Consider the following 12,088-nt stretch of genomic DNA (forward strand, 5'->3'; position numbering starts at 1 on the left):
ATTAACGTTGCCTTTGTAGAGGGCTTATAAAGGTTTTTGTTAATCTCTAATAAGTAATTGACAAATGTATTAAAATGGTTTTGAGCAGTTATAGCTGCATGAATAAGAATAGTGACTTTCACAGAACAGAGGGGTGGGGTAAGCAGTAACTCATTATCATTTAAAGGAACATGCACCGAAACGGGTCGCCGTGAACATAGCTGCTTTTGACAGGGTAAAAAGGGTGTTGTTTTACACTACCACTGAGAAATGTTAACCAAAGTATGTTATAGACTTTTCATGAAGACCCTAAAGAATCATACCAACTTGTGGAAAATGGGCATCTGATGTCCCCTTTAAAAAAATATTGGCTAATACTGCTATATTCATGCTTTGTTGTGCAGACCAAGCTTGAGTCTTCCTTAAAAGGTGAATGCGCTATGTGCCATTTTTTTCTCTGTTTGTTTGAACATCACAACCCCAAACAGGTCTACACAACCAATCCGTTTGCTCAACTAATAGATGGCACATTCTAAAAAAAACTCTGTGAATGTATTTTTGCTATACAACTTGTTGCCACTAGCAGTGCACAAATTACACACTGCGGCTTTAAGGACCTTTCACATGACTCAAGTCAACGTTCCCTGGAGGATTGACTAATGATGGTGACCCAGGAACACCAGAGCTCCTGAGATTCACTCCTGCTTGGCACCTTTAAGCAAAGAACTTCACCCCTAGTTACTCCATGGAGACTTTTGTGAACAAATAATACACTAATGGCTTCTCTTACCGAGCTTAAGCTCTCCAAAGTTGCCACAGCCGATCTTCTTGCCAACTCTAAAGTTTGGTCCAACCATAAGGACCCCAGAGGACGTGGAGGAGCTGGAGGGCCGCGAGTGCCCGCTGCGCCCCTGGCCCACTTTACTGCTCCTGACCGGCCTCTCGCCCTCCTTCTCTCTGGGGTGATCCATGACAGCGGCGCCGGAGGCACAGAGATCCAGACGAACCAGGCCGGAGCCCAAAGCAGACAGCTCAGGCCAAAAGAAAACTCATGGGACGACTGCTGTTGGCACCGCTGCCGCTGAACCAGTCACTGCTGCCAGCACACTGAGGGAAGGAAACATTCGATCTGAGTATGTTTTAAGCACCATTACACCTCTGAAACAATAACACCGAGTGTAAAAAGTACATTACTTCTTCATTATATTGAGTAAAACATCATGAAATCACCTTTGTGTAATGAAATCACCTGCTTTCTTACTAAAGTTCACAAAAGCTGAAATATTTCACTGTGAATGGCAATGCCAAAATTAAATTCAAATGAATTGAACCACTGTTCACCTCTGGAAAATCTATAGCGCCACAGCTAAAGAAACTACATTTCCAGTGGGTATTTTGTAGGAAACAGGCTTTATCCAGGGGTGGAATAATTGGTCAGTTACAGATAAAAATCAGTCAGTTTCCTTTCTAATTACACAATCAGCCAACATCACATTTGGCAGACAGTGACAACAAATGTATGAAGCTAAATATATGTGCCAATATTTAACCTTTTCTTAGAATAACAAATCTGACCTACATTGTGTCAATAACAATCACAATATTTGTAATTAACTTGGATTGTAATAATTTTCTAATTATTATCATGACAAAAGTCAACATTTTTGGTACATTTTGAAAAAAAAAAAAAAAATCAGATTTTTTTTTTCTGTGCACAGATGAATTGTCCACAATAAGACCAGAAACTAAACAGGATGACCTATGATATAATTTTCAATGTTGAACTTAAAATTAATATGTCAAAATGTTTTAAGAGGAATTGTATGGACTATACAATTAGCTCGGCAGCCAAAATATTAGGCCGAAACAGCAAAAATTGTTTTCAGTTTCAGCCGAAATTATTGATCGAAACAGCAGCATTTAATTATTGCTTCTCCAATGAAGCGTTTTGACAGTATTTTGTGCACAAAAAAGGATGAGCTATGACAAGGTAAACACGTCAAAGGTGCGAACAATCATCAGATGAACAAAAAGGATGCTGAAGTAGAAAATTGCAATTTGTTTAGATGAAATATTGAGTGTCAGCTTGTCACCATTTTGCCAAATAACTTTCCTATGATTGTGTTAATTTGTCACCTGAGGACACAACCCAATAAACAGCATACTGAGTAAAAATTTCTGAAAATTTACAATAAAACCCATTTACTTCATTTTAATTACCTAAACTAACAGTGTTTCAGTAAAAAATTGTTTTAAATTAATTAGTGCATCAATATTTGGTTTGTAATTTGCAGTACATGAGGGAATATCCACCAAATACAGTGATTTTTGTCTTTATGTGTGCATGCAGGCAGAGCACATGATTTTGTTGTTTTTTATAAAAGTGCACATACAGGTCTGTTCACGGATGATATATGATATGATGAAATATGGGTCACTTACAAACTTAAAAAGCAAAACATATCTGAGAACAACAAAAATTAGCATGACACAAAATAATTGCTCACACAAGCAATCAGGCCCAATCAAAGGCAGCCATGGCCACATATAACCTAACACAAAACATGACAACAAAACCGTAAGACCTAGTGAGAAGCCTTAAGGCTCTATCAGAAGAATAAGAGAAGTTCACTTTGATGAACAAAGCCCAAACAAAGGGACTGAAGTGCTTCTAACTGACCTATATCACACACAGATCTATTGTTCCTAATGTCAACCGCAGCACAGCCATGCTAAACAATAGCGGTTGGAATTATACTAAATATAAGCCCACAAATGTGCATACATTTTGACGTATTTCTAATGCCCATGGCATCATTATTTGTGATTATCAGTGTTGCAGCACTAATGCAATATGCTGTATCCATTAGATGTCTCATCTCAAATCATTAACCTTTTGAAAAGAGATTAGCTCAGGAGGAAGTCGGGCATCAGGGAGGTATTCCTATTGTGACAACCAGTGAGGAAACACTTCCCTGAACCCCTGAGCAAAACTCTGTGCTTTAGGGGTGATCACGGAGGCGAAAACCTTCAATATCGACATTCAAAATCAACGCTTGAACTCAATACAATACAGAAACATATACATTGACTTAAGGCCTATTTAAACCAAGAACGATAACTGATAACTTTATTAGTGGCCACACCAACAGACGATGAGATCTAGTTTCTAATCGCGTGCTGCGGTTATGTCATATGCCACTTTATATTCTCAAGTGCTTTAAGGCCAGTTTATGATAACCAATGATGTAACGATAACTGTGAAGTTTTAATGATCGTTCTAACTCTGAGAATTGGGAAGTCCACAGACTCCACACCACATATTGTTGGAATCATATTGTTGAAAGTGCTTTCAAAACTATTGTTTTTCCGCTGATGAATGATAAAAACATTGACAGCCAATCAGAACCCGCCCGATTGCTCAAGCACTTAAAACAGCAGATAACATAACTAAAGCATGAACGTTAATGTTCTTTGGTGTGGATGCTATCATAGCTATTGCTACAGTTATCATTCTTGATGTGAGCAGGCTTTTAAAGTCATGTGGATTCTGATTGGCAGCCAATGTTTTATTGTTCACCAGCTGGAAAAATATTCGGAAAGTGATTACAACCAAATCATTCCTTTGCGCCATTATCGTTATAGCTGTGGTGTACAATTCACTATTCTCGTAGATTTAGAACCATTATTAAATCTTTATGGTTATAGTTATCATACTAGGTGTGAACAGTTATATATTTATTGTTATTAACGTGAATGGGGCTTTAAAGTTGGGTGGATTCTGTTCAGCAGTCAACGCTTTATCAGCTGTAAAATTATTGTTCCTCTGTGCCATTATAGTGTAATTGTGGACTTCCCTATTCTCATAGAATTTGACAATTATTAAAACTTCATAGGTATTATTATTGCTATACTTGATGAAAACAGTCCTTTATTCGGTCACTCGTTTGCTAACGTAAATTAACCATAAGCATTGTTTTCCTAAATGTTGAATATTTGCATGCAATTCATGACCGCAGTCAAACTACAAACACCACCTGTAACAACATATTTAGGAAACAATAAATACAATCTGATAATACAGAGGAATTTGAATTGTATTAGCAAACACACATAACATTTCTGAGCAAGACACACAAATCAATGATCAATGAATGGTTACATGGCCATTGACATCCTTTAATATGAAATTATTAAAGGAACAGCTCATCCAAAAATGAAAATTCTGCCATAATTCAGAATAATCTCATCAGTCTCATGTTGATCCAGACATGGAGGCCTTTTTTCTTTCCTTCTTTTGTGAGACAGCCACAATTGCATGGATAAAAAGATGCAATGAAAGTGAATGGCAACTAAGGCTGTCAAGATTATGGCTTTTGTGCTTTACAGAAATTGCAACACTGATAGAATTTTCATTATAAGGCGAACTAGCCTTTTAAACTTGCATCTTTCTCCGAAGACCACAGTCTCAGACCTATGTAATGGATTCTCAAATGGTCCCCAAGTAAAGACAAAAGCCTTCTGAAAAAATACAAATAATAGAAAACTAATAGAAATAAAAATACCACCTACCAATAATAAACACCACCTATATCCGTATGTTTAATACAGCAAAACAAACGTAAATAAAAAAAACACAATAAATAAATAAATAAAGCCTTCTCACGACATTGAATGAGCTTTCCTCCTGCTGCGGGCCAGAAGCCTTAATGTTCAATGTTTTCAACCCTTAACAGGAAGGAGGAACACGATATTTCACAAATCACCCGCCAGCTGTCTAGAGCACCGATATATCTAACTGCTTTGTTGATAATCAATCGAGCTGCTCAGATATCGATGCATATCGCATCTAAACAGCGAACAGAGACATCAAGTTATTCATTTCAGTCGCTAATATGAGCCACAGGGCGAGTCGTGATGCGCAGTTATTGTTCAAACTCTGTATACAGATCGATCAGTCAAGATTACCGTTGATTATAGGCAGGGTTACCAGTCAGCTAACCAATATGAACTAATGGAGCTAACAGCTTGACAAACACCTTTAGCTCGTTAGCTATAGCAGCTTTATTTATTTCACTCACTTCCACGATGAACTTCGCCAGAGGCTTCAGGGGGAGATACCAGCGTTTGTAGATTATATGACACCTTTTCTAAATAAAATCAGTTTTGATATCCGCTACCCGCTTTTCCTCCTTTCTTTAGTGTTCCTGCAAGTAACGTGAACCTTTCGCTGGTCGCGAATGACTTCCGCTCTCGGACGCTAATGAGATTTCAAAATAAAAGTCCCTGTGATCAGTACAGCCCTTCCTGATCCGCAGTACATTGGAATTCTGTAATTCAACAATATGCATGCGTTGTCGTTTCTATATAAAGTACACCAGACTTATATGCTCTGTTCAAGCTCGAGTTCTTAAGCTTTATTAAATATAGCTTGATTATTTACTCAATGCTTAACAGGATGGAAGGAAAATAAAGAGCTGAAGTTGGCCATTTCTGAGTGAAGGACTGGAAGCTCACATGAGGATGTTAACATGAAATCAGCATATCACAATCTTATGCAATTTTAATAAAATAATTTATGCACAATTCCTGTAATTTTGTCTAACAGGATGAGAAAATGAGAAACTAAATTACCAAAACAACAAGGAATTCATGTTGATAAATCTTTGTTTTTGATAAATCTTATTTAGGACCTGTCTTTTGCTAATTAAAATGACATTATAAAAGACTACCAAGATGAAAATGCCAATACTGAGGACACCGTGGGAAAATATTAATTCACTGTCAAACAAAAAAAGATTCTGCTGAAAAACGAACAATTAATAATAATAATAATAATAATAGAGAAAAAGACAAATAAAGAATAATATTTCGTAATAAACTTCTCAGAAGTACGTCAAATTAATATTTGACAAAATGATAGCTCAAATTAATATTTAAATATGATTTCTGTCTTTACAAATTGTGAATTTATTTGTATCCAATAGTGGGAACATAAAAATGGATGGCATAACATGAATGACCCCCTAAGAAAAACAAGATTCATAAGGCCGTATGTGTATATTTCAGTTCAAAGCACAAAAGATACAAAATAATTAAAGTAATAATAAAATAATAAAGTAAGTTATAGATATGCTCTGTTTGAATTCAACTCTGCAGTTAATTTTATCGTATAATATATATCATTCCTAAAATAAGCAATTTAAATAAAAAAATCTAGTTTAATTATCCTAATTGACATCTAACTTAGGCCTATCTAACATTTAAGCATCCATATGAACTAAAAAACATAACCTATAGGCTATATCTTGCAGCGCCACTGTGATAATTAATCTTACATCCATTTGTTTCCAGCAGCACTGCTATATTTGTGCTATACTGCTATAAATAACTGAACGTTACAGACTTTTATTGGTGATAGACTGGCCTGCTCTACACATTATAATGTTGTGTGTAGCACATCCTGGTGGATTTGCTTTAAATGTATTTGACTGATAAGATATTGAAAACATACTTATTTCAAAAACTGAAATGCATTTAATGTGTATAACTTGGTTAGCTGGAATATGTTACATTTTTTTGTCATAGGCCTATGAAATAGCCTATTGATTTTAGGTTTAGTGTCATTTATAAAACCGATTATTATTATTATTATTATTAGCGTACTACAGAATGGACAAGGCTTTCTTCCTCCTCATAAATGCCAGATCAGGTCAGGTTGTCATGTGTTTAAAATGTTAAATATGCATTATATTATTCAGATACATGTATAATTATTATTGTTAATAAGCAGTGGTTTTATGACAGTATTTTCTTTTGGTTCTGTTTCATGTTTTATATTAGATTTGATATTTAAACTGATCTGAAAATGAATGGCAGGCTCTGTTGGGACAATACAGTGTGACAAGTGTGTTTAACAGACTTACACGGCAATAACTGGGAATGTTCAGTAGCTTTTTAGACTGAATGGTTTGTCTGTTTATTTGCATTGCGCTTCTTCTGTCAAAAAGATGGTTCTGATGAGAAACGGCATTGAGTATTGTCCTCTCATCCTACAGAGGGCGCTGTTGCTCTTATTATTACCAAGTGACTGCAAAACCCTCAAATATTATTTATCCTTATAATTTTCAAATTGTAAAGAGACCAGTATTTAGTAAAGTCAGAAATGCAAGTGACATTATATTAAACCCTACGAGTACTAATACTAAAATAGTTGTTTGAACCTGAAAGGGTTAACTCGTGTAATTGGATCAATGCAGACTCCTCTCACTGCTGCTGCTGGAATAAACGCTATGAGTTACTGTTGACGATGAGCCTCATTTCTAAAAACAACCTGTTGAAAGTGTTTCTCCGTGATCCTGCCTCCTGGTAAATGTTTATGGGAGATATTATTTCGGTTGCCATGGCAGAAGGGGAAGGTGTCTGAGCGGTGTCAACTTTTCTTCTCATGGCCCTTTTCTCGCTCTGAACGCAGTCTGCGTGTAAATATATTGGAGATAAACCGCTTCATATCGTACTGAGAGACTCTGGGAGAGTTTGACGACGCGGGACATCGAGTGCATAACTGTTTTGGCCTGAATAAGAGCAAAACAACAACGAGTAAGTCGATTTCAGTATTAGAATCGGTTACTGTGTATCTCTATGGTGCTTAAATGGGCACATTTTTACGTTATGTGTGTGAAGGGTTTATTTGTCCTGGGCATTGTAGAATATAAAGCCAAAACACACGATAAGGAGAATAAACAAGTCCGCCACAAGTTTTGTAACGTATTTATCTAACGGACTATGTTGTGTGGCACCTAAAGTTCGTCTAACACCCCTTTCCTTTGACACTACAGTCATACAAATCATGAAATTCGACGAGGCTTCACTCTTTGAAGAAAGGGGCTAATGTCACCTTGTGATTAAAATATAATATAAATGGGTGTTTCTTTAAACATGGGCACCTTTGGCCAGGTGGTTTTTGCAATATAAGCTCTTAAAACACACTTAACGTTAGTTTGTCCACAGCAGTGGATATACACAGGAGAATTTTCCCCACTGTGTCATTTCCACCACATTTTAATTTCTGTATAATGTCCAATAATGTTACGTGATCTTTTTTGGCTAGCATTGTATGTTGGGGGTAACGCATTACAAGTAACGCGAGTTACGTAATAATATTACTTTTTTCAAGTAACTAGTAAAGTAACGCATTACTTTTTAATTTACAAGAAAATATCTGAGTGTTTTTCAAAAAAGTAATATTTTTTCCCATTTATTGACTGACAGTGCGCTGTTTCTGTAGTTCTAGACTAAATGTGAATGTGCATTAATTCATCCCACTCGCAAAAAACAGATTTAATATTCATCAAAATGAATTAAAACAGTGAAATGCAAACTCAGAATATGATGCAAACCTGCAATAATTAAATGTTAAACAACACGAATGTATCTAATCCCATTATTATTAACCGATGTCTTTGCTGCTGACCTTTGATCCAGTTCAACTATACTAAGCAAAAATTACTTTAGATAAACTAACAATTGTGCTTCATTGTTTTTTATTATTGAAGAGTGTCGAACCTTCTTCTCCTGCGTTCTACTGTACAGACGTGAATGTACTTTTCCTTCAGCCTGAGGTTTATTCATTACACTTGTGAAAGGGCTTTTACATTTGCTATGATTAGAACTTATAAGTGGTGACCCATACTCGGAATTCATGCTCTGCATTTAACCCATCCAACGTACACACACACACACACACACCGTGAACACACACCCGGAGCAGTGGGCAGCCATTTATGCTGCGAGTTGGGGGTTCGGTGCCTTGCTCAAGGGCACCTCAGTCGTGGTATTGAGGGTGGAGAGAGCGCTGGACATTCACTCCCCCCACCTACAATCCCTGCCGGCCCGAGACGCGAACCCGCAACCTTTGGATTATGAGGCCGACTCTCTAACCGTTAGGCCACGACCCCCCCCCCCCCCCCCCCCGTTTGTTTTTTCTTTGTTTTTTATTATATTAAAAACAAACAATCAAGCCCTGCTCATATTTAAAAAGTAACGTAAAAGTAACGTAATGCATTACTTTCCATAAAAAGTAGCTAAGTAACGTAATTAGTTACCTTTTTTTTAGGGAGTAACGCAATATTGTAATGCATTACTTTTAAAAGTAACTTTCCCCAACACTGATCCTAAATATACTAAGTTACAGTTAAATTATATTTTCACTCACCCACTCTTATTTTTTAAGATGTATCTTGGTAAAAAAATACACTATTAGTACTAAAACACCAATATTAGTAGCAGTACTTAGTATTCGTATTTGCACTAGTTACATTATTGGGGCAACATTGTTTGCTATTAAATTATGCTATTAAATGGTAAAAAAGTTCCCATGCAACCTTCATATAGTAAAAATATCAAAAAGTTGAAATCTGTTTTTAGTAAAAACCACAGGACCTTTTATTTATATAACAATTTGTAGCACTGTTTGTGCTGGCAGTGTCAAACAGGATCAAGGTTCAGGAGAAATCATTTGTTTTGTCTTCTCTAGATTATGGATGAATGGGAACGGCCTGTAAGAATATATGTAACTGTTTTTTCCTACTTCCATAAAATACAGTGTTTTAGCAATTTAACATTCAGGTACATGTCCTTTTGAAGAAGATTGTGTCTCAGATGAAGGGTGGTGGAGGGCCTAATGATTAGACTGCAAGTGCAGATATTCTGGGATCAGTGAAGCATGGTCCTTGTATAACCCTAAAATCACTGTAAGTTGCTTTGGATAAAATGTGTCTGCTAAATGTCAAAGTGCAGTAAAAGTTAAATCAGAGATTAGACTGTGAGTTGTTTCGAGTGCGAGTCAAGGGCTTCATGCTCTTTAGTAATTAGGGTTCTGCACTTTTAAGTGAAGAGAGTTAAATTGCAGATCCGTGAGGGCTCAGGTGATCCCATTCAGCTTTCTTTGTTGTGTTTCCATGAAGTCTTATGCCTAGATGTTTTTGTATTGTATTTTTTTCTTTGTTCAGTCATGGAGACCTTTCATGGATGCTCACTGATCTTAGACTAAACTCACTGGGGCAAACGTAGGAAACTATCTCTGTTGTTGTGCATGGTGCTGGAGGACGCTGGGTGGAGAACAAAACTGCCTTTGTTTTCTTTATGCCTACACAAGAACCCAGAGATCACTGAGCCTTTGAGAGCAGGGCTATATTGAGCTGTCCCGATGCCAAATTCAGGATTCTTTGACAGATCAGTGTTCCTGGGAAGATGTGCGGAAGGAAGGTAAATGTGGGGGTTTAAGTGAAAAATGGTCACTTGTGTCAGATCTTTCAGACTAGTGATGTCATTTTGGTCTAAATAGGCTGTCTGAAAATTGGTGTTATGCTTTTAAAGGAATGTTACTTAATTTCAATAGAATTTATTTTTTATATGCTGTCGAAACATGCAGAAAAATATTAATATGGAGAGGACCCTTAATGATTGTGAGTCAAATAACTTGTCCATTTTACAATAAAGGTTAGTTTTAGTGGTGCAACTCCTCCATAATTGTATATTTAGGAATTAATAATTCTATATTTTTTGCTTTTGAAAACTATGTTAAAAATTGGTAATTTTGGTAGTTAAAATTTGGTAGATCATATTTGTAACACTGTATTGCCTAATAAATATTTTATTATAAATGTTAACTTTAAATGTTTTTTTTTTTATAAATATGTGAAATGTGCCAAATATTATATGGCACATATTATATTATATATGGCCTGTTAGCTAAGCTCCTCTGCTGTTGAGATTTTGTCATCTTTATGAACCAGTAATTTTCCTCACATCTGTTAATCTTTTTCATAAGCAGCAAGTCTTCTCACAGTCTTTCTGAAATAATCTTAAGGCACAACATTTACTTCCGTCGGTCTGCTATTGTCAGTCATCCATTTATGAAATTAGGCCATGGCACTAGGGGTGTGCGATATGACGATTTTTGATCGTGGACGATAAAAAGGTCTCCACGATCTGCTTTTTAAGAAATATCGTAGTATCGCGCTACCACGCACATTGTCAAATACAGTTCTGGCGCCTCCGTCTCTATATACTGTACAACACGACATACAGCAGTAGAGTTACTCAGACAGGACACTGCACTTATTCGCGATCGCAAAAGTACATTATTTGCATACAAGCCTTGCTGGTTAAATGTTTAATTCGCGCGCTGGTCTGACGTGCGCTTGTTCTGCGCGCATACACCTGAAGCACGCGCACTAAAACGCCTGTCTAACAGCGCCTGATTACTCAACTAAGTTATATTTTGCGCTAATACTGTCAAAACACACAAGGTTTACATACAGACTGAGTTGGTTATCTCTAAAATGAAAGTAAATAGTTAAGAGAAAGGGATGCGTGCCTGTACTGTATATTAGATGCGTGCAGCTCTTAAAGGGACAGGACACTAAACGTGCTGTCGACTGTCATTAAAGGGATAGTTCACCCTAAAATTTAATTTCTATCATTATTTACTCAGTGGAAAACCAAACAGTTGCTGGTCCACATTGACTTTGATAGTAGGAAAGAAAAATCCTATGGAAGTCACTGAGGACCAGCAACTGTTTGGTTTTCCACCTTCTTCAAAATAGCATTTATAAATGTTCAGCACAAGAAAGAAACTCATTCCGGTTTAAAACAACTTTTGAGTAAATGATGATAAAAATACAACATTATGACAGAATTGACAGACAGATGACAGAATATTAATTTGTGGGGGAACTATTCCTTTAACGTTAACAAAACAAAATCACTCACTATTCTTGACTGAAAAACTTTAATACAGTTGCTTTAGGAATCAGTCTATCTAGTGTTTTATTTTTATATTTGTTCATTCAATTTCATTGAATGCTCTGCTAAATACACCTATTGTACCTGAAAATAAAGCACTGTTTGTTTTATTTGTATATTATGTGTATTTGTAATGTGTATCTTTGTTCTTATTTTTTAATAAGAAAAATAAAATAATGACAAAGATTTTTTATCTTCGCCCACTTTGGCCTAAATATCTGCCATGCATCTTTGTCTTTCTAGTTTGGCTGTAATGCTCAGACAACTTGTAAAACCAAAATAGTAAAACTAACAAAGAATC

At 36.2% G+C, this 12,088-nt stretch overlaps 2 protein-coding genes across 8 annotated transcripts in view; one reads left to right on the plus strand and one right to left on the minus strand.

Annotated features, from left to right (window-relative positions):
- Positions 1-5,267, minus strand: part of LOC306875979 (casein kinase I-like) — a 60,305-nt gene extending 55,038 nt beyond the window's left edge. Inside the window, exons 1-2 of one of the 3 annotated variants that reach the window (XM_079426848.1) lie at positions 5,061-5,241; positions 770-1,086 (exon numbers count right to left, since the gene is read on the minus strand). In XM_079426848.1, coding sequence (XP_079282974.1) covers positions 770-950 — 181 coding nt within the window. In that variant the 5' untranslated portion in view covers positions 951-1,086; positions 5,061-5,241. Of the gene's footprint in view, positions 1-769; positions 1,087-5,060 lie in introns of all 3 variants that reach the window. The other 2 variants (XM_079426847.1, XM_079426849.1) reach the window with 2 other exon arrangements.
- Positions 5,268-7,048: 1,781 nt separating this feature from the next.
- The window catches only part of LOC306871602 (protein kinase C and casein kinase II substrate protein 3-like), a 36,923-nt gene continuing 31,883 nt past the window's right edge, over positions 7,049-12,088 (plus strand). For 2 of the 5 annotated variants that reach the window (XM_079419667.1, XM_079419662.1), the window contains exon 1: positions 7,199-7,578. The gene's annotated coding sequence lies outside the window, so the exon portion shown is untranslated. Of the gene's footprint in view, positions 7,579-12,088 lie in introns of all 5 variants that reach the window. The other 3 variants (XM_079419663.1, XM_079419668.1, XM_079419661.1) reach the window with 3 other exon arrangements.

Source organism: Barbus barbus (genome assembly GCF_936440315.1).
Source record: "Barbus barbus genome assembly, chromosome: 1".
Lineage (NCBI taxonomy): Eukaryota > Metazoa > Chordata > Actinopteri > Cypriniformes > Cyprinidae > Barbus > Barbus barbus.